The following is a 25,740-nucleotide window of genomic DNA, read 5'->3' as shown; positions in this document are numbered from 1 at the left end:
CAACCATCACCACCCCATTTTACAGTCCCAACCTATCCCCCCCAACCCCAACCCATACCACCTCTCACCCCAAACTCACCCCAAAAACCCACGCACCTGCCCCCCCACCCCCTCCACATCCAACAAGAAGGTGTCGTGCCCAAACAGGCTCTGCACCTCGCTCAGCTCGTGGTGCTCCACCCGCGCGTTGCCCGCCGCCCGCAGCGCCGACGCTACCTCGCGCTGCTGCCACGCCGGGAACAGGATGTCGCTGGCCACGCCTAGCACTAGGACCGGGTGCGAGCGCAGGACGCGCAGGCCGGCGATGAGGTCTGCGGGGGGGGTTGGTGTGCCTAGGTTCATGTCGGGGGTGGTGGGGTTGGGGGTGGTGGGGTTGGGGGTGGTGGGGTTGGGGGTGGTGGGGTCGGGTTGTTGGGGTTGTTCTTCGTAGGGCTTGTCCGGGAGGGTGAGGCTGCAGGTTCCGCTGCTGGAGGGGTCGTTGGGGGATGAGGAGGGGGGGAGGAGGGCGCGCTCGGCGCGGCGTGCCGCTGTGGCGAGCTGGTTGGCGCGGCCCAGGTCGAAGAGGTCCATCGCTTTGCTGACGTAGAGGAGGCTGTTGGGGTCGTAGGTCAGGCAGAACTTCTCGCCGGCGTGGTCGAGGTAGGTTTCCACTAGGAAGTCGGGGCATAGCGCTGGTGGTTTGGAACCGTCCGCCCGCCGCCGCCCGAACCGCTGCTCCCATTCTGGCCCGGACCGGTACGTGATGGTGGCGATCTCCCGCGCCAACTTCATCCCCACGTGGGGGGGGACGCGCCCGTAGTAGAAGCCCCGGTTCCAGTTGGGGTCGTTGAGGATCGCCCGCCGCTGCACGTACCGCATCGCGATGCTGTAGGGGTGGCTGCGCGCGCAGGCCGAGATGCTCACGATGCGCCCGACGCGGGCGGGGAACTCGACGCCCGCCGCGAGCGACTGCATGCCGCCCATGCTAGAGCCCACGCTCGCGTGGAGGGTCTCGACGCCCAGGTGGTCGAGCAGCCGGAACTGCGCGCGCACCATGTCCTGGATGGTGAGGATCGGGAAGCGCGTTGCGTACCGCTGCCCGTCGAGCGGGTCGATGCTGGACGGGCCCGTCGACCCGTAGCACCCGCCGATGACGTTGGTGCAGATGACGAAGTACTTGTTGGTGTCGAGCGCCAGGCCGGGGCCGATGAACTTCTCCCACCACCCGGGCTGCGGGTTCTCGGGCGTCGAGTGCGCGTGCGACGAGGCTGACAGTCCCGTGTGCAGCAGGATCACGTTGCTCCGCGCCGCGTTCATCTGGCCCCACGTCTCGTAGGCGATGTCGAACTCGTGCAGCTGGCCACCGTGGTCGAGGAGGAGGGGGTCCTGGCAGCGGTAGGTCTGGGTCGCGCCGACGGTGTAGGACGGCTCCGGGCCGCTCTTGTCGGAGCGGGTCGAGGCTTGCTGCTCGAGCGTGGCCGAGCGGGTTTCGAGGGCGTCGAGGCAGGGGAACTTGATCGCGGGGTTCGAGGGTGCGCCGCTACGGCGGGCGGCCTGGCCGTGGAGGTATCGTGCCGCATTGGTGCAGGCGGGCTTCACGGCGTGGAGGTGGACGGGCCGCCGGGGCACGGCGGCAGTGGTGAAGACGGTTTTCGCATGTCGCAGGGTCGATGTCACTCGCTGCGACTTCATGCTGTGTGTGGGTGCTCTCTTTGGCAACAAAAAGTGCCGGTGGGTGGAGGAAGGATTCGGCTCGGCACTGATATGGTTGGTAACCTATAATCCAAGAGCTGCACATCAATTGTCGTTGTGGAGGGAGGGATATATTATGGGCGCCGGAACCCTTGCTGGGGCCGTTACCGGCGCCGTGGGTGTATTTCCAATTCACTGCTCGGTTTCGTCCGAGTCTCCCGTTTTGGGGTATTTCGCCATTTCACGTGCATTCTTGGCAGAAATGCTAAGGTAAGCAAGAGCGGGAGCCCCGCTTCCCCCCCTGTATCGTACCGTTTCAGCTCTTGGCGGATTGTGGGGTGATGTCATGCCCCACGCGTTCAACTCCCACGATGTCTTACAAGGCAAGAGCTATCAACGACGCTTCGCATTGCTGCCTGACCAGTTGCTTTTGGAGAACTAGTGCCCTACCTCTCACTTCTATATACGCCTTATTTCTAAAATTCCCCCAGCTGCCAACAATTTCATGAGCATCGATATAAAGCTTACGGCTACGCTTGGCGCATCGCTTCTCGCCTATTACCTGTATCCAATCTGGAAATCAGGGAGAATGTCCACAACAGGCTCTAATGCAGCTGCCACTAGCGGTGCTGGGGGAGGTCGATATGACCCTAGCATCGTTGACGTTATCGTCGCTAAGGCCATGTTGACCAAGGCTCTCACTCTACCCCCTGAAATCATCGACAAGATTGTTGACCTTGCCGAGTACTGGCCACACACTACAACCGAACTCAATGGCACTACCGTGATTGCACGGGGGAATAACGCCATGCTTGGGAGTAGCCGCACTGGGGCTGAAGATGTGTTCCTAGTATGTTTACCCCGTGCCCCGTTGCTGCCTTTGTCCTCTAACTTTGCAACGTGCTGACTGACGGTTTCCTGGCCTAGCTTCGCTCCGTTCCCCTTGGGTTACATAACTGGAAGCGCGTCTCTCACAGTACCGATGATTCGGCGATCGAAAGAACACTGCTGAAGCCGCAGCCGCCTGGGGAAGAGTACTCGGCCGATGACTTCCAGCAGCTTATCGCATCTCCCATATCGTTACTCGCACAGCCATGTCGTCGCATCGTCTTCACCATTCGTAGCCGTGACCAAGGCTGGGGCGGCTCCCGAGACGACCACGGTACATACCGCGGCTCGTGGTCATGGTTCGAAGCTGGGTTGGAACGCTGGTGCAAAACGAGCCCCGCCCAAACAAGCTCACCAGAGCAACCAGACCAAAGGGAACAACGGCTTCAAGAACCATCCCTCAAGCTGGACGACTTGTGCACCGTGATTCCAGAGGTGGCGTGGGAAGGAGAGGTTCAGAACGCGTACATATTCAAGCACCAGCTTCACCCGTCCGATGAACTCAAAGTCCAGTGCAATCTCACAGCAGAGAAGGAAGCCCTGGAGCACCGCGTGGTCTGGAGTTACACGGACGACGTCGACCCAGAGCGTGATGTTGAAGCCGCCACTAAACTTGAACGAGAGGGCCGAGGAAAGGCTACGGGTACCGGAAACTTTGTCCGCGGCCTCAAGTTGGGTGATGTGGTGACGCTCTGGTCCAAGGCGAGGTTTCCTTCTTGGGCCAACTTCGTCGAGTCGGCCAAGATCGATGTGTATTATGCTATTTGAGCATGTGCTTAGCACTGGCGTTCGGGTGGGCGCATGGTAGTTTTTCCTACAATCTAAGACCTAGATTCGTCAACATTCCTCGGGGAATTGCGTTGTCTCGGTGAGACATGCATATATGTATCAGCTAATTTAGGTACGACGGGAGTGTGGCCAGACATGGTGAAGTCGAAGATCAATGTCCGAGCACATGCCAATTGGCAGACAAGTCTCACTTTCCTTACTCCAGCCTCTCTAATTTCGTATCCTGACCGCTACTCTACCCATCACCCCTTCTCCCTAGTCGATCGAACTCTTTGTATCGGCAAGGTCATGCCCGTCTCGCTGCCAACCCCACAAGCCCCTTCAATTTGAGAAAGTGAGTGTGTGAGACAAGTGTCTGAGAGAGGGTGTAAGAGAGCTCCTCCTCGGTCCGACCCACGTAACAAAAGCCGAGTTGGGCAGTTAGGATTCCGAGGTCATGTAAGATTTGGGGTCTAGGCCGATCTGGAACGCGTAGCAAGTGCTGAAGGGGGTGGGCATGACGGGTCATGAAAGCGGTGGCGCCCGAGACAAGGCATATTTCTTTGTTCTGCTCATGCACTAACTAACTACCATGCGGCCTCGACGGGAGGAGAGACAGGGGGAATTCATGCTGTCTCATTCCTCGGAGGTCCGATTGACGATCCGTCAACTGCATCTTGTCGGTCCAGTTCGTTATGGATACCATAGCTACCATGCACAAGAAGCCATATTGGACAACCACTTCCGTTAGATTAACATCTCGCCAAGATCTGACCGCAGGTGACGGTCTGCGGGTGAGGCTCCAAAACAAAAGCTTGTTTTTCGACGGCCCAGGGACGAGCCAATGAGGCCGAAAGAGTTGATTGCTTCAGTGGTATTCGTTCCGTCATCCAACATACATTTATTCTGGACTCGATACTTAACGTACTTTATGAGTCGGGATACGATTCACTCCATCAGGAACCACATACTAAGAATTTTCCATTTTCATTCCTTGTCTGTATTCTGCAACGTGGGGGCTATGGGTATGGGGTATGGGGAAGGGTATGGTATGGCATGGTAATGGACAAGTCTCTCTCTTTCCCTCTTCTTATCATCCTCTCCTTGCCATGTTTTGTTCCGCTGCGCGCTCCGTTTCGTGTCTCTCGATACAGCAAAAACCAGACCAGAACCAGACGACCAGACAGTGAAGAACCAGAACCATGGTATCCCGTTCTATAAAGCCCATGATGCACACAAAAAACATATGAGACACTGAAAGGGGGCAAACAGGGGTAAACATAAAAACCCGGGCCCTCTCTTCTCCCGCAGTAGACCGACAACACAGACGCAGCCGAATACAGGTTGGTAGGCCAACCGACCACCAACACCTCTTCCACCATGATTCTGCTGCCCAAACACCCCCTCGACCATGAACCTGAGCCGCGCCGAGTTGAATCACCCCCGCTTTGCGATGCCCGGAAACGCCATGCCATCTCTGTCCGTACCACCATCAACCCAACCCGTCCATTTCTCATCGCTGATAATCCTAACAATGCTTCGCTTCGTCCCACCTCAGCGTGAACACGTCCGCTTGTCGAGCTCGGCCGGTCGACAGAGATCGTGACGCTCCATGGTTCCCGAAATTCCCATGACTCCCGCGAGAGCACCCGTCGTGCCAGGTATGGTGGACACGAAAGTGGCCCACTCGCCCATAGTAAAATCGCACCAACTCCTCCCCGAATTCCGGACAGGCTAAACTCCACAACGCCAGCCCTAGATGCGCGCCCATACAGTAGCGGGCTCAAATCAGATGACGAGATCCTGAAGAATCAAGGCAGCTGTCCAATAACACAAGAGCCCTCAAGGCACACAGAGAGGGAGACCTCGCAAACTGGTGGATCAGAGACTGGGGCCATGGACACTGAAGTATCCAAGAAAGTCCACCCAGCCGACCAGCCAACCTGAAAACCCGCCCCTCAGCCGGGGTTGGCCTGACCCATCCCTGAGGAGGCCGGCATGCGCGAGCTGGCGAGCTGACTAGTAGCTCAGGTACGACACCGCAATACCACCCTTGAAGAGCGGGTTGCTCAGCCACCCTTGCGGTCGGCGTCGTTCTTGGGCGGCGGCTCGCTGTGGGAGAAGCCGTTGGCATTCCCGCTACCGTTGCTGTTGGCCGCGGCGTTTTTGAGGTCCGCGACACCCTTCTTGCGCGATTTGGACTTTTGCCAGCCGCTGAAGGACTCGGTCTGGCTCTTCGCGGCGCGGACGTGTCCGTTTTCTCTCGCAAGCCCGTTGATCCTGTGGTCATGGGCGGGCGACCGAGCCGTGGTGTCTTGCTGATGTTGCTGCTGGCGGGCCGACGAGCCGTTCGGTGACCTGTTGTTATGGTTTGAGGACTTGTGCGAGGACTTGGAATATTCCTTCATCGAGGGCAGTCCTGGCACCTGAGCGATGGGCGACGGTTCGAACCGCCGCGCCACTGTCGGTGACGGCGTGCGATGCTCATACACAGGGGAGAGGTGCGGCAACTCCTGGTGGACTGCAAAGTCTCCCATAGCTAGGTCTAATGGCGCCAGCTGCTGTCGAGTGTGGATCCGTGAAAAGCCCGCCAGGTTATTGGGGTCCCCGGCGACCGCTGAATAAGGCAGGTGAACGCCGGACCCCATGGCGAGCCGTTGCTGGAATGATGCGTCCATCATATTCGGCATAGTGGAAGGGGAGCGGTTCGTTGAGGAGCCGTTCACAATGACCGGCCGCTGCGACACTGGGGTTGCGACGGGCTCGGTGCTGCTGGGCGAGGGGGTGGTATGCGGCTCCGGCCACGTGCTGCTGGGACTCACACCTTGGATGTGCAAGGCGTTGTCATGATGGCCGATGCCATTCGTAGCCAACGGTTCAGGAGCTGCCGCGGGGTGGGCAGGCCCAACAGCTGAGGCTGGCTTAGGCGCTGTTCCATTGACCACCAGGGGCTTCGATGGCAGCTTCCCGTTGGTTTGGTGAAAGGGGGTCGAGAGCAGCGGTGCGGAACTCACTCCAACCGACATATTCCTGGCATGCCCCATGGGCGAAGGCGACCGCGATGTCCGTTTCATCCTCCGATCAAGGACAGACTGGGGCAGTTGATCAGTCGACAACCTGCGGCGCCCTCCTCCTCCCTGATTGCTCTGGCTAGGCTCGCCCGACGTCTTGCCGTTGCTGGGCGTGCCGTTGCTGAGAAATCCGTTTGCATGTCGGTTCTGGCTCGAGTGGTCATTCACATAATACCCAACGTAACGCGGGTCGTCGTCCTGGGGCGGCGAGTCGGAGAGAACCTTTGCAGACGTATCGTCGAACCCCAAATCACCCGCCTCGTCTGGGACGAAGCCGTTCACGTGCACGCCGTTCACTTGGCGTGACTGCGATGAGGAAACCCCGTTATAGGTTTGGCTAGGCATCGAGTATGCGGCCATGGACTGCGACGCAGCCATTGGCGTCCTCGAAGCTGGCTGGGATTGCGACCTAAGGGTACCACTGCCAGGGGAGGTGGTCGCGTCCGTTGCCGCCGCGTTACGATGGAGACTCCGGCGGAATTCAGATTGCCCGTTGGTTGTTGCAGCCACTGTTGCCGGCGAGGAAGGGTAAGTCGTGAATGCCTGGTGAAAATACGGGGAGGGCTGGATCGGGAATCCGAAGCCGTACATAAGTTCGGGTCGGATGGGGGCTGTTAATGGTGGGTTGTCGAAGGAGTTGGTACGAGACCGATCCGTCGCCGAGCTATTCTGGATTCGTTGAGCATGGGCGAGTACCTGTTGTTGGTTGAGCTGGGTGTACAGCTGGAACCGCATCGACTCGTGCGCGGCTAGAGCATTGAGCGATGTGGTCAAGAGCTCCTGGGGCACGGCCAGGTGGGGGCTCTGGGCTTGGTACCACAAGAGATCCTGCGTAGTCAAGGTAGGAGGGAGTGTTCCTTGGGCGAAAGTTTGGTTGTTCTCGTAACCAACGCCGGACGACCCCCTTCGATTCGAGTTGTTATTCCGGAATTGCCGGCTGCTGCGGAACCCGCCGCGGCTGCGGCCGCCACCGCCGTGCTGCTGCGAAGCACTCCTCACCAGGATCGGCCTTGGCGCCGGCGCCGGCTTTTGCCATATCCTCTCCTCCTCTTTGGGGTAGACGTACTCCTCGCAGCACTGTTCGAACTTGCCTTCCGCAATCAAATCGAACGCCCTCCGCAACTCCATGTGGAGGCCCCGAAATGACGTGTCGTCGGCCGTATTCCCCAGGTTGCGTATTGTGTTGAACGGTTCCTCGATACAAAGGGCGTTGTTCGAACCAATATGCCATTTCTTTTCCGTCTTGGTTAGCAATTTCCCCGTTCGTATTGACAAGGCATGCTTGTCGTAGTCAAACTCGTGGGCGTAGAACCGAAAGAACTGGAAGAGGAGGGTCGCTAGGCTGTCCTTGTTCTTCGCGCCGAAACCTCGGAGCTTTGAAATGTCGTCAGCAAACTCGCTGCGCTTGCCGTCCGCTTTGAGTAGCTTCAGGTTGTGCCGTTGGTGGAGCGCGGGCAGTACTGGGGGCTCGCGGAGCTGTAGAAACGCAATGATCATGCAAATCCAGGTGTAAGAACTCAGGGTCCCACCGAAAGCTACGTATGAGGTGTGAGAAGCGGTGCAATCACGGTAAAATGGGCCGGGGGTCACGAACCTGCATCATTGATGATCCTCCTCCGCGTCCAGTACTTGATGATAATGGCCAGGGGCCGCACACGGTCGTCAATGCTAACGTAGGTCCGCACCATGCGAGTGTTTTCCAGGGCTAATGTGTTGTTGACGTTCATGTCGCAAGCCAGGCTTAGCTCAGGGTCCCAAATCTTCACAATGGGCACCTTGGCAGACGAGACACAGACGACCTTTTCCATCCCATCTAGTTTCCATTAGGTTCTGGCCAAACGCGGAAGGGCGGGGAGGGGGTGCGCATACGTCGATGTAGGAGATCGGCGATCAAGCAGACGCTCTCCAATTCCCGCCAGGGGGTGGTAATACAGATGTCGACTGCGCTTTGTTAGCGTGGACTCTATCGAGGGTCCTTGGAAACACCACCTACCGTCAGAGTCATCGGAGCATAGAAGGTTTCCTGATGACCCAAACAAGTTCACTCGAATATCGTGGCCCGGCCACTCATCGTTGAAGAGCTTCTCGAGCTTGTCAACCAGCTTTCGCCGGTTCATCTCGATCGCATCTGTCGGTAATAACCTGCTGAACAACTCCTGGATGTGGCTTTCAAGTTTCGACTCCTCCTCGTCCGAGAGCTTGCTTTTCACCTTATCCGCGCTCAGAGTTTCAAGCCTGTCCGTCCCGATGCTGTAGGGCATTCGGCGTCGCGAGTGGGGGATCGCGGTCTCGAATCGGCATCCTCCAAGCCTAGGGGGGAGTGGTCGAAGCGAAGGGACACTGCCGTTTGTCTCGGAGTAGGCAGAGCGGGGGGAATGATTCTGCGTGGCGCCGGGCGAGTGCTCGCGCGATTCGAAGGAGAATTTTCGGGGATGTTGGTGAGGCGTTGATGGTACCGAGCTCGACTGCGCGGCCGCGAATGGCGCGCTTTGGGTAGCTGAGGGTGGGAGCCGGGCGGACACGTCGGTCGATTTCTTGGCCGCCATTTTGTTGGAAGGTTCCTTTCCCGATTTCATAAGCGCGCGTTCGGCGATCTCTGATGATTTCGCTGGTCTATTCCCATGACAGCTTTGGGCGGTCAATTTTGTGTGGGTGTTATCCTTGTTTGACACTTTAGAAGAGGACCGCGACCGCGTGGAGGGTTTTGTTTGCGGGGAGGAAACCACAGGAGGGAGTGGCGGCGTCTGCAAACCACCTCCACCGCCCCGGCCGGCCGAAACGAGCTTGTTGTACTGGAGGAGCTTGTCCTGGTAGAGTTGCTGCTGGGGGAAGAGGATGGGGAGGAGCTCCAGCTGGGAGCCGAAATAGCCCGTCGAGGAATCGGATGGCGACGTGGATTTTACCCTCGGTGTTGCGGAGGCAGAAGGAGTGCCCGACCAAGCGTGGGACTGGGAATGATGCTTGGGTTCAGCCGCTACAGGCTGGCCGTCCATGAAGCCGAGCGTGGTGCAGGACAGCCCCAAGATCCACTTGCTGCAGGTTTAACTCCGGCGAGTGGCGTTGCCTGGTGCTAGGGATGCGTTGCGATGGGGATGGACCCTGCGCTTGGAATGCCCTGGATGCGGGTGGTTCCCGCGGGTTTCTAGCAGTTCGGCAACCTCTCGATTTGTACTTCGACTTGGAGGAACACTTGGTGAGAACAGGTGCACACGCTCAAAACCGAGACAGCAGAAAGCGAATATGCCCAGACCCCTGAGTATCGGCCGAGCAACCGCGAGAATGTCCTGGCGATCTTTGACAGCAAAGCTGCTTGCACCCAGTGCCGATCACGGACAGTATGTAGTGTAAATTCAGCAGCGGATCCGATTCTGGATGTCTGAAATGATTGAATTTGTTGATCGGTGCTCCTCGTGAATCCCGTCAGTGCGGAGCGATAGTGGTATGGACCGATAAGCTTCGATGGTCGGACGAGATCGCCGGTCGAAATCGGTCGAACGGCGGTAGAGATGGCGATGGAGCCCCGTTTTTTGATGGTATGCCGGGACAACAAAACTAAGCTTGGGGCCAGAGCGAAAGGCAGTTCGGTCAAGAGAGGTCCGTTGGTCCAACAGTGCGATCAAGCACGGTCAATGCGGCAGAGCGATGCTGGCCTGGAAGGAGCCGCAAAGACAATGGACCAACTCGGAGCAACCGGAGAAAGCCGTGGGGCAGAATAAAATACACGGGAATCTCGAGTCCTGACAATATTTGAGCGAGTCGACCGGAAACGCGTGCAGGTGTGCAGGGTGTGCAGATGTGCAGGTGTCGCAGGTGTGGCAAGATGTATCGTCTCGTCTCGTCTCGTATCGAGTGGTTCGCCGGCGTGTCTGGGGGGTGAGGAGGGAGTCAACCTGCAAATCCGGGCAAAGGGGAACAAATTGATGCTGGCCAGCGTCGAGCTGGACGGTGGAGCAGCACAAGGGGAAAAGGCCGCTGACAAGGGAAGCAGATGTAAAAGTAAAAAAAGGGGGTGCGGGCGCGAGGGGACGTCACTTGAGATGGCGGTTGACCGTTTCCATTGAACGATGCGGCCCTAGGGTCATCGGTCGACACTGCGTTCAAAGCGGGAAACCTGAGTGCTATTGCTTTGCAAGCAGGTGCCACACAGCGACTGGTCCCGGGGCCAAGGCTAACAAAAAGGAGTCTCCAATATTAAGCCAAGGCCGACTCCACCACCACATTTCCGCTCCACAGTGATGACCCCCGGCCAGTCAGAGGGCGTGCCTCGAGCAGGAACCAGCCCCGCCATGCCCCCAGCGGAAACCAACACTGCAGGGCCTCGGGATCCGCGTGAGGGCGGTTCCCCAGAGGCACAGGGGGCAGTGAGGTCACAACGCTGCTGAAATCCACACAGAACAATCTCGAAAATGATCAATTTGAGCGTGTAGCATTCCTCAAGACCCTGAGCAAACCCGCATTGAAGCTTCCAACACCCAATCTCAATCAAGTACCTAATCAATTCTCTTGTCTTGTATGTACCTCGGCCATTCTTACCGTCGCTTTGTTCTCCTTCCTCATAGCCCCTCTTCCCCACGTGGTGAGCTCTTTTGGTCCTTTGGTCCTTTGAGGTCCCTAATGCCCGCTTTCCGGTTGACAGTCTTCGTGAGTCAAGAGAACAGATGCGCAATTTATTTTTGCCCTACTTCTTCGACAGGGCGGCAAGGCGGTTGGCTCTTGCCTTGGGCACTGGAAGAATTAAATTGATTGTGACCGAACCTGAGAACCCGAGGGCAGCTCCTTCCCGCATTATGTTTGTGGTTTGTTCTCGTTTGTTGACTGAACCCAGATCTGATTTACCAAAGAATGGAGGTTTCAGGTCCCAACCGAGCAGATCAACTGAAACTCTCTGGCATAGGCCAACCTACAGCCCCCCTCAGGTTTGCATCTCTCTCTTTCCCATCACAATCTCACCTCAGCTGCCGTCCGGTTGCACAACATGACGCCTGGAATCCGTCACAATTCGGCCCACTTAACAGCGTTTTATGGTTCAATTGAGTCTTTGTTTCACCCCCCCTCATTAGTGGTGACAGCCATCTCCCAAGACCCAACAACTTAACCACTCTTGTTGTCAGATCGATTGAGCCGCAGCGAAATGCGAGACCAGAAACCCGGCCATTCGGACCACCCCGGGGTTCCGGGGCAGTCATCGGCGAGAGGATCCACCCAAACCCGACGCATTGGCGGCGAGATCCTGGCAAGTCCGCAGAACTGGTCTGCCGTACCTGCTCATGACAAGCCCAATCCATTGAAGAAATCCTGGGGGCGGCTCGCTCGCAGCATCCGACTGAGGGCACGAGTGTTCCCAGCACGCTCATACGCAGTTGTCTGCTTCGCACCACGTGTTGCTTATGGCATTCCTTCGTCTCGGTCCCCGCCGTTACGAGGTGAGCTCGCACAGCCACCTGCATGACCATTTTCAAGTCTTTCATAACTACACCCTGGCTTTCATTCCCGTCGTAGATCTGAAGATCATTGAATCCGGAACGAGCCGGGAAACCGTGACTTCGCAAACAGCTCCTCCATACTTATTATCTACATACACCGTAATTCTCTCGAGAGCCCGGTTCATCGACAACGAAGTGGCCCACCGAGCCTGCAATCCATATCTGGAATCTTTCCCGTTCTGTCCGGTGCGCGTCATGCCCCTCGTCCCAGTGTCTCCACACCCCGCAATCGGCGGCGGCAGACCTTGGGATCGGGCGGCCCCAATTTGGGCATCTCAGCGTATCGCTCACTGATATTGCATCCGCTCGATTACTTTATCCTCGGTGCCACCAGTCTTGCTCAGACGTGGGTGGTGCGTCTCTGGGCGCGGCTAGCTTACCTGTGCGCGGGTCGACGCAACCCCAGGCCGATCAACCGAGATGGGAAGAAGGCCTCACCCTATATATCCGTCGGTGCAAAGTAACCCCCGTCTATTTCTGTCTCAGGAACCCGGGAGGCCCTGGACTCGATTCGTTCACGCACATCGTTCTAGACGGTTTTTCCGGTGCAGCGAAACCCAGGAACGAAACACGATGACTTACCAAGCTCATCCTTCCGAAATGGACGAAGGGCACTAATGCTGAGCCTGCCCATCGGTAAAGGCAGAGTCGCGGAGGCCGTCGTCCGCACGTTCTTTTGGGCCGGCTTAGCCTGCCATGGCTCCAGGCTCGTCGCAGGAGAATCCGAGGGCTTCTCTAGGACCTCTACTTCTCCGGTCGTTATCGAGTCGTTTTCGAGTCAAAGCCACACGCAGCTACAAACGCCTACGCTCCCGGCAGCGCAGACCACGGTAATAGGCTCCAAGGAGTTCCGATCTGTCCTCGAGCATCCACAGATGACCCAACCGTTGGCCAAGGCCAAACAAGGCTGAGAAGGTTGAAAACCCCCGCAGTACCCATCCAATCGGATCGAAAGTTCTGCACAGGGACGGCTCGCTCTCACACGTGGCAAGGTGGGGGGGAGTTGTCAGCCTTGTCAGGTCCAGGCCAGGCCGCGCCAGGGGCGAAGCGGCTGAGCCAGTGGCCTCATCGGGAGCAGCTGCAATTTTGCCCCCATGATTTCCTCATATTACTTTAACACTACAGGACTATCTCCTGAAATTCGGATACACAGTAATTCCCAGTTGCAACAATGTCCCCCAGCTCTTTTCTCCGAGAACATTTTTCCCGCCTGCCTCTTCGGCGTCCCCAACAATCGGTCGACGAAGCGCTAGCTGCGGGAGCTGTTGGCTCCACTAGCACTTGGGAAGTTTGGCTATCGCCATGTTAGCCCACCCCACACGCGAGTCACTAGGAAGGAGGGAGAAGACATACAGGCACTGCAGTTGTTGTCGGTAAAGTGGCCGTTGACATAACACGACCAATCGCGGGTCGACGCATAATGCCAGCCGCTGCGAAAAGGGGAAATATGGTCAGCCAGGAACCAAGATCCAGTCCGCGCGACAACACAACATACCAATTGGTGGCCCCGTTCAGGGTGACGCATTCCCCGCTCTTGTAGCACTTGTACCAGAGAAGGAAGCCGTTGTCCAGGGACTTGATCACCTTGTACCCGGTACCCGGGCCCGATCGGCAGTTCACGCCCGAGGGCGCGTTGACGATCCTGCAGACGCCGTTGGCGCGCGGGTTGAGAACGCCACCGGGGTTGCGGGATTGGAGGTCGTCCGCGCTGGCGATGGGGCTGGCGCTGAGGCCGATGGGGAGGAGGGAGGCAACGAAGAGGGGGAGGAGCTTCATGGTGGTTGTTGATGACGGTGGTGGGCTTGAGAAGTTGGGTTGCCTTGGAATGTCTGCATGTTCGTGGAAAGGGGATGGGAAAGCCCTTTTATGTGTGACTTTTTTGCTGTCGGTCAACCTCGGTCGACAAGCAGCGAAGGCGGTGGGACGTGGAGGGAGAGGTAAGACGGTGAGATTCTTTCCGGCGCGTTGTCACGATGTCGAAGTCAAAAATCGGTAGTCAAGGTAAGATGCGTTCCAAATGCCAAGCGCTTTCATGTGATCGCCGTGCCTCCCCCACACCACCTCAGCGAAGCCTTGGAGTTCGGAAAACTCCAAGGGAAAATGGCGAGGGTACTTTATCTGCCAACTCGGATCACGTACCTTCCCGTCGTTCTCTTCAAAAACAACGCAGGAACGATGGCAATTTTCAAGAACGGAAGCGACGTCCTTCGCCGGAAACAAGCCAATGGCAGTTCAATAGCGTGCATGCCAAGCGGTTCTTTTCATCCCCCAGCAACCAACACGACCTCCATCTCAAGCGAGCTGAGCTTGGGTACCAACCAAGCACCCCGCCCTTAACCGATGGGATTGTGTTGATACCTATTTTATCCTCTCTCTCTTCTTCCGGTGCAAATATCATCCATCCATCTTCACTCAACTCAAACTCTGCCAACTAGGTAATGAGGATACCCTGATCATCACCTCAATCGCCATGGCTAGATATAGCGACTCCGTCACGGCTATCTTCACCCCGGATCCGACATGCTTTGCATCGTCTAATCTATGGCTCCCGGAGGCGACTTATGGGTGCGGCACATACTACCCCCCATTCGAGCCTCGACCGACTCAGGCCGTCAAGCTTTCTGGGTGCGACTTCCCCCGATTGGGCCCTCCGCCCGCCGTCACCAAAGACGCGCTTCACAGCGCATGTTACCAGTATAACATATATTCGACTGGAAACACCGCATACAGTGATTGCCCGGTGGGCATGACGGGTGCTGCCACCGACACAAGAAAGTGGGTTGATGGCGTCACCATCGTTGAGACAACCTGCTGTCCGACGTGAGTACCTGGATAGAGAATGATGGAGCCCGGGGCTCCCCAGCCATATGCGCGGTGATAACTGACGGATACAGCGCCTATGACTTCAAGGCTCCCGACGGAAACCCCACTGCTTTCCCCTTTGTTGTCGGCGGCACCACCTATCCAGGAACTTTTGGGACCGCAGACCAATGCAAGGCCACATCCATCCGCGCCTTATCAGACCAGGTAGTAACTGTGACCCTTTCTGCCTCGCCACTCGCGACAACCGAGGTGGCGTGGGATTACGAGCAGGGCTTCATTGCGGCGGAACCAGCCCGGATTGCCCAGTACCTCTACCCGGACGAGGAGGCTGACACAACCTCGACCTGCTTCGGCTACCGCTGCCCGCAGTCAAGGCCCAGCCCATCGAGGACGCGCCTGGTTCCGACCACCCCCCCGACCTCCGCCCCGACCAAATCCTATATCCCACCTCCCTCGCACGTGGTCACCCAGTTCACCCCCGCGCCGTCCTGCATATCGGATTCCAATTTCTGGATCGTCTCGGCAAGCTGCTATCTCCCAGACGATATCTCCCTCGCAAGCCCTCCGTGGCTGCAGTGCACCTACACGGCCGCCGGCGACCCTGACCCGTCTAACACGGCCTGCTACCAGCCCGGCCCCTCCACCGTTGTCAGCGGCACGCCCGCCTTCTACTCAGCCTGCCCAGTGGGGTACACGACGGCATCGGAGACCACCATCCGGCCCTACGGCCTGCCGTCTTATGACGACGACAAGTCAACCACGTACGACGTCTACGCAACCAGCAAGGCGTGCTGCCCTTCTGCGTTTGGCGACGGCATTTCCTTCAGCCACACCGAGGTCGCCACTACGCAGACGAGGGGGCAAAATGTGTTCATCTACGTGGTGCCATGGTGCGTGGCGTCGAGCGTGTCGCAGCTCCGCGACCACACCGTCACCATGGGCCTGTACAGCGACGCCCGCGTATGGGACAAGAAGAAGCGCCAGGGGGCCGAGTACGGCACCACCACCGCCGTCTGGGACGTCAATCATGACCTCCTCTACGCCCATGCCCAGCGCGTCCAGTGGACCGTCTTCCACGGCACCTACACCTGCTACGAGAACTGCAATGACTATTTCACGTACTCGTACCACAATACCGACCCCAACTATACCCCGCCGCCGACCACCGCCCTGACCTCGACCGAGGGGCCGGAGGCCTCGACCGAGGGGCTGGAGACCTCGACCTCAATCGGGGCAGCTGCCGCCGTCGTCAGGGGGGACGGGCAGGCCGGCCGGCTGTCGGTTGTGATGGTTATTGTGACGGTTGTACAGGTCGTCGTCGGGGCGTTGGTGTGATAACGGGGGGTTATGGAGGGCTGATGGCCCAGGTTGGGCGGTTGGGCGGTGCTTTTCATGACTTGCTTTCTTACGATACATAATGATGACATCTAATGTGTATTTTGAAGTTATGATGGCTTTCTCGCTAAACACAATAACAAATATGCCCTTGCAACTGAGATCATTTGAGAAATGCTCGGTCATTAGAGATACACAGCAAACCAATCGGGCAGGGGACGCAGCGAACAACAACATCCCACGGCCCAACGTGAGCATTCTCGGAAAGACCGCATCCAATCGGATATCACGGAATATGCCCATCCCATCCCATCCCATCTCATCTCATCACCAACACATAACATGTTTGGACTCGAGACTCGAGGGCGTAAGATGAGGGAGGTTGTTGGTTGTTCCGACGGGTTGGTTCCAGCGGGCGGCTGGGCCGCATGGCATGGGATCCACACACGGGTTTTGACGAGGCGGCACGGCGGGCGGGCGGGCGCGGCGGCGGCGGAGGCGGATGGATGGATGGCTATGCCATGGGGTTGCGGGCGGCACGGGCCTGGGGCTGGGGCTGGAGGTCAGAGGGGTCGGGTAATGGGGATGTGAATGGAACGTAGGTAGGGGTGGATGTGGTGGTGTGGTGTGGTGTGGAGTGTGGAGGTAGGGGGGTGCGTCGGAGGGAGGCGGCTCATGGATGAGTCTGCCTGTGAGGTGAGCAACTAGCACGGCTGGGCGGATGGTAGTTAGTTGTTGGTTGGGGCTCTTGCTGCATATTTACTCAGCGCCGAGCAGCTTGTTGTTTGGGATATGCCGGGGTTTACCGGCGGGAGTGTGTTTTGAGTGCTGATAGGATCCGTCTCGCCTCGTGTTAGTGCCAACTGCCCGGAGCGGGGTCCGGCTTATCGGTGTTTTTTCAAGGGAGGCGTAGCATTTTCTCTATGCGGTAAGTGGTATCGTGTGGTAGGGTAGACCCAACAATGGTTTCGCCGGGTATGGTCGGCGGGCGGTTACACGACGGCCGGCTTGCGAGGTACTTGCTGTGCCACTCGTGGTATATGTTGCGGCTGCCTCAACTCAAGGCTGGGCGTTGGGGCAGTGGTGCCGAAGAGAGGTTGAGGCAACCGGTGAGAGCGCGTTTGGTGGCCTCAAACAGGCTGTCCTGTGATGGGTCCTCTGATGGGCCGTGCATCTGCGCGAAGGCAGCTTCGATGCGTGAGGAGTGTGAGGCTGGTTAATGTTCGGGCCCCATGATATCTGCTTTAACAGCGGTGTCATTTGTTTACTTTGAGGGTCTCATCGGTTACTCAACGTCGACACTGCAGAGCCAAACTGGGAGCCTTTTCTCTTCCAGCCGACGGGGCCGACTGTATGCGTGCCTGACCGCCCATTGTTTGGCGTCGCAGATTCGACCTTGATTAAGATCATATAGAGCCAGGGGTGGGGGGCAAAGCGACGACTACCACGGGTAAAGGGGGTCGCAAAATTACCTACCTCTTCAGATATCTTAGAGACTTTATTAGGGGGGCTTCAGGAGGAAGTTTGATTGACTTGTCAAAGTACGAGCGGGGTTTTCGAGACCTCCCGCCCTCCGGAAGCATGAGGCGGACTCCCGGGCGACGGAGTGGGGCCGGATGTAGATATGGGGCCGTCCTCGGACTCCGGAGCTCCGGATTTGGACTCCGGCGTTTGTTCCGATGAGATGCATGGGTTCCCTTCAAATAATCTACCATGAGATAAACGTACTCAGATGATGCCATTTCTCGTGACTTGGAGAAGGGGAGGATGGCATGCTCCCAGCCACAGCACTACCCCTTTGTTTCTTCACCCATCCTCAAGTCAACCCAACCAAAGTGCCTTCTTAAGGCACAACCGATCTTTTCCCTTCTACCTTTGTGCCCTGTGTTCTCACTTCTTGGTATCTCTAGCCAGGATCCTCCAGTGTTTGAAGTGATCCTTTCTTCCCATTTCTTTAGCCGTGTTTTGCCGCCTCCTCATGAGTCTTCCTCTAAGCTTGTCCACTCGGTGGCTTCTCATCTGAAACCTTCTTTCTCAGCTCCCATCTTCGTGCCCCTCGGCTTCATGCATCATGCCCTATCAGCGCCTTAAAATTATAGTGGATGCAGCTATTGTGGCTCATGCCGTGAAAGGGCGGTGAGTTTCTCTTGGAGGGGACATCCCAGTGCCATCACCAATGATACCATATGGCAACAACAAGATCGCCAGAAAGCCCACCACAGAGGAGGAAACAGCATAATGATTCACTGCTCCCAATCTCATTCGTGGGGAGCTGCGCCCGAAGATCAGATCGACCCCCTTTTCCTTCGGGCCATCCTCCCTGCTCTGGCAACCGGGTTCGCCGTCAACCAAGGGGCGGATAACGCGGCAGGCCAAGGCCTGGTGGTTTGAACTTAAGCCTTGATACGCGCGGCGGTATCCACCATCGCGAGCGATCTGAAGCACGAAGGGTCTACCCAAGCACCCAAGGTGGCTTGGACGTGCCCAAGTGGGCCGTCAGTGGAACCCAACGCCGTTGCCCGACTCGAGCTGCGGTAATGCCCAGCCGAGTGCGGGGTGCTTTCAGGCGCGTACGAGCAAACAAAGCTGCAAAGCCACAAAGGTTCTCCAGATGACCCCATTCGGAGCTGCCGGCCATGCGTATATAAGGGAGTCTGGCCAGATCTGCCATGCCGGCGTTGATCTTGGTCCATAACCTTCCTCTACTGTTACACCAACCACAACACCCTCCTTCACACCATCCACCATGACTCAATACGATAACAACAACTACTCCCAAGGCGGCCACCAAGGGGGAGGTTATCCCCAGGGCAACCCCCCGCCGTATAACCAAGGTCAGGGCTATAACCAAGGTCAGGGCTATAACCAAGGCCAGGGCCAAGGCCAAGGGGAGGCAGCTGCCTACTACGCCGGAGCTCCCCAGCACCAGCAGCAGCAAGGCTACGGCCAGCAGCAGCAGCATGGCTACGGCCAGCAACAGCAAGGCCACGGACAGCAGGGCTACGGCCAAAATCAGCAGCACCACCAGCGCGACTCCGACAACGGCCCTCAGGAAGATGGCCCGGCCGGTGAACGCGGCGTGCTGGGTGCCCTGGGCGGTGGCATCGCCGGCGCCGTGGGAGGCAACAAGATTGGCGGCAAGGCGACGGGCCACAGCAAGACGAGCAGTACGTGTTGCTTCCCTTTTCCTTTACCCCTTTCTCTAACCCAAGACATGCTCTCTGTTTGGACCTTCCGCTAACTCATGGTAGCCGTGATCGGTGCCTTGGCTGGTGCCTTTGCCGGACACAAGCTGCAGGACGGCGTGTCCGACTGGAAGGATAACCGGGACGAGGAGAAGGAAAAGAAGAAGAAGGAAGAGGAAGAAGAAAAGCGGAGGGAAGAGGAGAAGAAGCGCAGGGAGGAAGATGAGAAGAGGCGTAGAGAGGAGGAGAAGAAGAACGAGCACCACCGGCCTCAGCACCAAGAAAAGCGGAATCACTCCCCTCCCCGCCAGGAACACCACAACCAGTCTCGCGATCGCGGTGTCAGCTACGCCGGCAACTTCAGCACCTCCGCCCGCGACACCCGCCTCGACGCCCACGGCGAGTACATGCTGCACGCCTCGTGCAAGCGCCTGGATGGCTCCTACCAGAGCACCAGCATCAGCCTGAACAAGATCATCGAGAACGACCGGGGCAGCTTCCGGTGGTCTTCGGGCGGCCGGAGCAGCGGCGGCGGCGGATCATCGAGCTACACGGTTCAACCCGGCGACACCCTACGTAACATTGCCGCCAAGTACAACACCTCGTTCGAGGAGATCGCGCGCACCAACAACATCGCCAACCCCGACCTGATCCACCCCGGGACCAACCTCCAGATTCCCGGCTCCGGCGGCAACAACAACAGCGGCGGTGGCGGTAACTTCGGGGCGTCGGCACGGGATGTGCGCCTTGCCGATGGCGGTCGCAGGCTCGAGGGCGAGCTGCTCCGCGACGGAAAATGGGTCGGCAGTTCCATCATCCTCGACGAGAGGCTGTCGAACAACAACGGCACACTGCAGTATATCGAGTAGGGAACAGCGTGAACTGCATGCCGGTCCTGCCTGGCCACATTGCTGGCTGACTTTGCCATAGCAAGATCGTTACAATACAAGGCAGATAGATGGTTGGAGGACTATTAGTCCCCTATCTCACAATTTAATGTTTACAAACTCACTTTGCTCTTTACTACTCATCAGTGATCACAGCCCCTTGGCCGCTTGCTTAGAGTTTATGGCCTCATTTCGGGCGCCCTTTCACATTTGCCGAATAACAACAAAACTGTTATCTACCTCACTCTGACTCATTCCGGCATCCTACCATCTCCCAACCCGCCCATGGGCAGCCCTAGGCCTTGCCCGGTACTCACCCTTCTTCCCTCCTTCCGTTTTCCCTACCTCCCCTTCTTCTTCTTCTTCTTCCTCCATAACCCCCCTTTCTTCCTTCACTCCATTCCCCTGTTCTCCCCCACGCCCCCAGCGGGGACACAGTCATCAGAGGCCTCAGAGTGTCCGCGGAGCCAGTACTCGAGATACGCCCTCTTCTCGGACGCCAGGTCGGCAGCGGGGGTGTTGTAACCGTCCTCGCTGTGGCCCGCCTGGAAGTCATCAGACCGTTCCCGAAGAAACCGCTCATCTCGGGGACTCCGGTTAGCGAAGGTATTGATGGCGTTTTCCGAGTCCTGACTTCCGCCCCCACTCGCATCGTCCTGGCTGCTATCGTCATTACCGTCGCCGATATTGGCCACGACACTGTCCCCGCTACTACCGTCGCCATCACTGTCGCCATCACCGCCGCCACTCCCAGCAGTGAGACTCCCACCGTCACCACCAGCCCCACCAACCCTGATCCCCCCATCCCGTAGCCGACAACATACCGCCCCCTCAACACAACACCCCCCTTCCACATTTCCCCTCCCCTCCTCCCTCCCATCCCTTTCACCCCCCACCCCCACCCCCTCCTCACTCCGCTCCCCCCTTCCCAGCCCGCCACCCAGGCCCGCTATCATCATCCAGGTCCTCCTGGGGCAGTGCCTCGTTTCGTCCGACTCGGCCAGCGGTGGCGACGGGGCCATGCCTGCTGAGGACACGAGTATTTAAATTTGTTGTGGTCTCGGGGGTGTGGTAGAGTGGATCGGGTGGCGATGCTTAAACTGTTGGTGTATATGAACGGGACGGGTAGGTAAGTAGTTTCTGGTAGGCTGTGTTTGCCTGCCTGTGATAGCTGCTGCTGTTGAGAGTCTGGGGGGAGGGGTATTCAGGAAAGTAGAGGGAGGCCGTTATATGTTAGGATGCGTACATATGCCTGGGCCGGGGTGCCCTGGTCTCGGTTAGTAGTGAACAAAGGGTATTGCTAGCCATTGTGTGGTATTCTCACGGTCGCTGGCTGGGTGACCGCCGTCAGCTGGCCGAACGCGAGGTTCTTTAGCTCGCGGCGCGTGGTTAGTTACCAGCCGAGTAGCCCCTAGAGTCATGAGCCTGATTCGAAAGACCGTTGGCGAAGGCGGGTGTAGCAGGGGAAACTGGCGGTTGGTGGCCATAGAAACAAAGGATGGCAGACTCGTGAACCGAGACTGGCCATGTCATCCAGATTCGTTTTCTCTCCCCTTACCTAGGTAGGCTTGGTCTCACACAACGATATTGTCGTTAGCGCAGTCAGAAGCAAACAAGCCAGGCCGCCCAAACCAACGGCATGCACAGCCATCTACCACATATGATAGGGACGACGAGATTCGTATTAGGGGTTATAACCCGCTGTTGGGCGGGAGTAGTTAAGGTGCAGATATAGTGAAGTGTCAGGAAGAGGGGACCTTGTATGCCGTGTAGTGTCTCGGGGAAAGGAAATAAAACAAACGCCCCCCGAAGATGACCAAAACAAAGCCCCGTCCGTTGTCTCCGTTGTCTCCCCCCCCCTTTCAAGATGAAAACCCCCAACACCACCCCGATGATAGATAGAGCAAGGCCCGTTATTGTCGCATAAACACGCCAGTCACCAGCCGCTCCGTGAAAACTACAACCTGCTCCATTTCCATCCTCGCCAATGCCCCACCAACCATAACGTTGTGTCGCCGTCCTATTCCGTGATTGTTTCCTATATACTAACGAAGCCGAAATGAACGCAAAAATGTTGATTGTTTGGTTGCAGGTGTTGTTGTAGCGGTGCCCCCGATATAGAAATAGATCGAAAAACCAGAGAGCCGTTTTGTGCGCATCGTTCCACGCCGTTGTTGCATGTTAATAGCCGACGGAACTCAAGAAAATGACCGTCCATACCTCCCAGCCACAGTCGAAAAAAAGCCGAATTGCCCACCCAACCCGTCCCCGGGGTTAAACAATCTTCACATCCCGTAGAAAAAACAACGTAGACCTGATGCCAATGCGTATGCCGCGCGGGTCCGGGCAACATCGGCGTGTTCTTGTTTGCCATGTCGTAGTTCCGGGGTGAAACCCCATGCCGTGTACGCCCCCCCACCCAGTCGGTATCGAAGGAAGGCCAGACGCCGAAAGTTCGATGAATGCCAGTGTGCCAGAGACCAAAGACAACAGCGCTCCCATTTCGCCTCCCCAGATACCTCGCCTCTTTTGTGCGTAAGCAGCATGAATGACCCAACACACGCGCCTGCTGCCGCCGTTCCATTTCCGAAAATATGCCAACCTCCCACCCATCCCTGAATCAGAAAAACAAACACCGTTTCTCACATTTATCCACGCGCCACCCTGTTGATGTCCGTGCAGCCTTCCTCGATGTCCGCCGCCCTGATGAATATAACCTCGCAGGACTCCGTATCCGAAAACGCTACCATTTGTTACCGGCGTCGCTGATATACCCAAATGAAAAACCTAGCCCCATACGCTGGCCTGGACACCGCCAAGGCCAGGCTTGCTGCCCCATCCATTGGGACGGGCGCCCCAACCGGACAGGCTGGCGTTCGAGCCCTCCGAGGCCCCAGTCGGCGGGTTGGTGGGGCCGGCGTTGCTGGAAATACCGCCCTCGTCGTTGCCGGATGCGTTGTAGCCCTGGCTCAGGGGCGACGGCAGCGGCGTAGTGGACCGCTTGGTCAGAGCAGGGTTGATCGGGGCGCCGGAGACCGAGGGGCGCGTGCCGATGGGAGCAACCGAGCCCTGCGAGGGCTTGCTGCCCGGAGCGCCCTGCCGCGGCGGAGATCCTCCCGGCGACGAAACGCTGGTGCGGCTCGATTGCTGAGCTCCCGGGGCATCGTACATGCCCTTAGTTCCCGGGTTAGACTGGGGGCTGGAGTTGCTGTTGGCTCGGGCCTGCTCATTGTGCCCGACAGACTGCGGTCCCTGGCCGCTTTCCGCCGAGAGCTGAGCGCCAGCATCGATATGAGCGGGGGGTGCACGTCCATACTCATAGGCCAGCGGGGAATGACCACGAAGGCCAGCTGCCCCGCCCTGAGGACCAGGCAAGCCAGTCCGGGGAGCACCGGTTTCGTCGACATAGCCGGCGCCCTCGGGGTACTGTCCTTCTCCATATAGACCACTACGCTGATGGGGAAGGAGCTTGCGGCGATCTTCGTCGGGCAGGCTGCTGGGGCTTAGGGTGCGGTCCAGCTTGTTGCCGGTGTACGGCATGTCGGAGAGAACAGCTACGAAGAAAGCTCGAGTTAGCCTAGATCCTTGGACATTCATTGTCTCGTAACCCAGCCACCAGAAAATTCCCCAAAGCTGCTCCCCATCTTTACATCGTTCAGAGCACAGGACCATTTGGCGTCGAACCGCACTTGTGGTGCAACATAGTTGGGAATGGAAGGGTTGAGCTCTGGGGGCGCTGGAAACTGCTCTATGATTTTGTTTGCTCTGGTAGGAAGACTGATGCTATACAGTAGAAGACGGCCTACTTCGGTTGTATTGCTGCTCTTGGTGGTAGTTCCGCAGCTCTCGCTCCCGCTGAGCGGCCATTCTCCTCTTGGCCTGCATCATCTGTTCCGCCTCGTTCGAGCCGCGCGAGGATTGGTGGCGCTGGGAGGCGTAAAAGTTCTGTAGGTTGGAGCCCGTGTGCGAGCCGCGCGCATCGCCGAAGTCGGTCACGGATTGGGGACGGGAACCGGGGCCGGCGGGCGGACGTCCTTCTAGCGTGCAAAAGGTCAAGGGTCAGTGAGTCGGGCTCGACTGCAGCGGCCCGGTTCCAGGCACACCCACCAAAAACCTCGGGACGGTCCGGCGGGGCCGGGATGGGGTAGGGGAGGAACTCACGACGACCTCCAGCATTTCCAAACATCTTTCCGCTCTTGAGAAGGTTGTCGATGGCACGATCGACCTCTGGGAGCCCAATAGTCAGCATTGCATACCCCCCGCCGTCCCTTCCTACCCATGTCCTGCGCCCATCCGCAAACCAGTGTCGCGATAGGGAATTTCGGCTGCGGCGGCTGGGACGGGGCGTGATCAAAGAGCAGTGGACATTACATACCCTCAAGTTGGTGAGTGAAGGCGCCGGACTCTTCGCGGGGGATGGCCGAGTTGGCACCTATGGATGGAAGCGATATTAGCCACCGAGATCGCTGTGCGCGTGCGGCAAGCCAAAATAACTAACCCGAGCGGGCGGGCGGCGGAGTCTGGTGATCCCAGCCAGACTGGCCCGAGGAAGGCCACTGGGGCGAGGACTCGTAGTATGCCGACATGATGAGGGAGGGCCTCGAGGTGGGCAGACCGGAAAGCCGCAGCGATTATCGGCAGCGGCGCTGTAATGGGATTCGGCGTGGAGAATTCCGGCTCGAGAGCTGGCTCTGCAGCAGATTAAGTTAGCATGTGCGGAATGCAATGCATGAATGAGCGATAGGCAGTGCGCTGAGATGACGCGATAGCGACATGTATCAGGCACGATCGCTTGCTTGGTTCGTGGCCTAAAGTCTCGGAGCGTGGTGGAAAGGGGGCAAGGGAGCTAAGGCGCGAAAATGAGGTCGGCTAGCTGTGAGTGGCGCACCAGCAAATCAGGGAAAAAAATATTTCTTTCCCAAGGGCCAAGGGAATTTGGGGGTGCTCCTCAACGTGCGCGGTTCTTGGAGTCGCACTCACCGCAAGTCAACTCTGCTGTCGCTGAAAGAGATTCCAACCTGATCCTGATTGACAACGAAGGAGGGCCCCGAGGAAAAGAGAAAAGGGGGAGGGGGAGGAAATTCGGCACACAACTCAACGCGCAGGTGGTTTTTCTTGTCGCGAGCCAGGTGTGGAGGGTTGCTTCAGAAGGAAAGGACCGGGGAGATGAAGGTTCTTAGGCCCGGCGCAATGGACGGAGGCGTGGGTCGATCTGCCAACGTGGAGGTCGCTCTTGCAAAAAAAGGTGCGATCCCTTTTTCGATTCGTGGAAGGTCCACGGGAGCGGCAGCACAGGGCTCTCAAAGTAGCAACAAGTGGATGGAGCGCCGAGAAAACGGCAGCCCATTCTGTTGAGAAAGGGGAAGGAAGAGATGGCAGCTTTCAGCTTTGATTTCCCTCATTCATCCTATCCATTAAGGCACCTACAGGTAGGTAAGGTTCCTCACTGCCTACAAAGTACACCTTTCAATGCGCATTTACATGAGGATTTCGCAAAGCAACTCTTGCGCTCTTTCACGAATTACGAATCCAGTTGTACGGTGTGGATGTCCGCGGTACAACCCATGATGGTTCAAGGACCCGTCTTTTCCCAGGATCACCTCTTTCACGAACTTGGGTCGGCAGGGAT

General features: G+C 57.8%; 6 protein-coding genes across 6 annotated transcripts; 2 read left to right on the top strand and 4 right to left on the bottom strand.

Moving 5' to 3' along the window:
• Nucleotides 1-75: 75 nt before the first annotated feature.
• Nucleotides 76-2,767, bottom strand: F5144DRAFT_622195 (Alpha/Beta hydrolase protein; the record flags this gene model as incomplete). Its single annotated transcript, XM_066792097.1, has 2 exons — nt 76-1,665; nt 2,762-2,767. The coding sequence occupies 2 exons, from the start codon at nt 2,765-2,767 to the stop codon at nt 76-78; spliced, it is 1,596 nt and encodes a 531-aa protein (XP_066641606.1).
• A 2,629-nt stretch (nt 2,768-5,396) lies between these two features.
• F5144DRAFT_604409 (uncharacterized protein) lies at nt 5,397-8,944 on the bottom strand (the record flags this gene model as incomplete). The annotated part of the gene is made up of 4 exons (XM_066791342.1): nt 5,397-7,933; nt 7,993-8,211; nt 8,268-8,339; nt 8,392-8,944. The coding sequence occupies 4 exons, from the start codon at nt 8,942-8,944 to the stop codon at nt 5,397-5,399; spliced, it is 3,381 nt and encodes a 1,126-aa protein (XP_066641605.1).
• A 2,545-nt stretch (nt 8,945-11,489) lies between these two features.
• Nucleotides 11,490-13,657, bottom strand: F5144DRAFT_594288 (uncharacterized protein; the record flags this gene model as incomplete). The annotated part of the gene is made up of 4 exons (XM_066790563.1): nt 11,490-11,645; nt 11,849-11,961; nt 13,235-13,239; nt 13,377-13,657. 4 exons carry the CDS (start codon nt 13,655-13,657, stop codon nt 11,490-11,492), a joined length of 555 nt encoding a protein of 184 aa, XP_066641604.1.
• Nucleotides 13,658-14,004: 347 nt separating this feature from the next.
• Nucleotides 14,005-16,210, top strand: F5144DRAFT_299499 (uncharacterized protein). The gene is made up of 2 exons (XM_066783872.1): nt 14,005-14,701; nt 14,776-16,210. Exons 1-2 carry the CDS (start codon nt 14,352-14,354, stop codon nt 16,037-16,039), a joined length of 1,614 nt encoding a protein of 537 aa, XP_066641603.1. The 5' UTR covers nt 14,005-14,351; the 3' UTR covers nt 16,040-16,210.
• A 2,932-nt stretch (nt 16,211-19,142) lies between these two features.
• Nucleotides 19,143-20,236, top strand: F5144DRAFT_299484 (CVNH domain-containing protein). Its single transcript, XM_066783871.1, has one exon. The coding sequence runs from the start codon at nt 19,284-19,286 to the stop codon at nt 20,091-20,093; it is 810 nt and encodes a 269-aa protein (XP_066641602.1). The 5' UTR covers nt 19,143-19,283; the 3' UTR covers nt 20,094-20,236.
• Nucleotides 20,237-22,898: 2,662 nt separating this feature from the next.
• F5144DRAFT_492146 (uncharacterized protein) lies at nt 22,899-24,697 on the bottom strand (the record flags this gene model as incomplete). Its single annotated transcript, XM_066785903.1, has 5 exons — nt 22,899-23,665; nt 23,918-24,148; nt 24,273-24,338; nt 24,487-24,543; nt 24,610-24,697. 5 exons carry the CDS (start codon nt 24,695-24,697, stop codon nt 22,899-22,901), a joined length of 1,209 nt encoding a protein of 402 aa, XP_066641601.1.
• Between the last annotated feature and the right edge of the window lie 1,043 nt (nt 24,698-25,740).

This window comes from Chaetomium tenue (genome assembly GCF_020726465.1).
Source record: "Chaetomium tenue strain MPI-SDFR-AT-0079 chromosome Unknown F5144scaffold_5, whole genome shotgun sequence".
NCBI lineage: Eukaryota > Fungi > Ascomycota > Sordariomycetes > Sordariales > Chaetomiaceae > Chaetomium > Chaetomium tenue.
The sequence above is the reverse complement of the archived record's forward strand: the minus strand, read 5'-3'. Positions and strand labels throughout refer to the sequence as shown.

What these genes read in the sequence shown, in the direction of transcription:
- F5144DRAFT_299499 (XM_066783872.1), top strand. Translation starts at nt 14,352, where the DNA reads ATGGCTAGATATAGCGACTCCGTCACGGCTATCTTCACCCCGGATCCG. An exon ending in GAGACAACCTGCTGTCCGAC is followed by an intron (nt 14,702 to 14,775) that starts GTGAGTACCTGG and finishes TGACGGATACAG; the next exon opens with CGCCTATGACTTCAAGGCTC.
- F5144DRAFT_299484 (XM_066783871.1), top strand. Translation starts at nt 19,284, where the DNA reads ATGGTAGCCGTGATCGGTGCCTTGGCTGGTGCCTTTGCCGGACACAAG.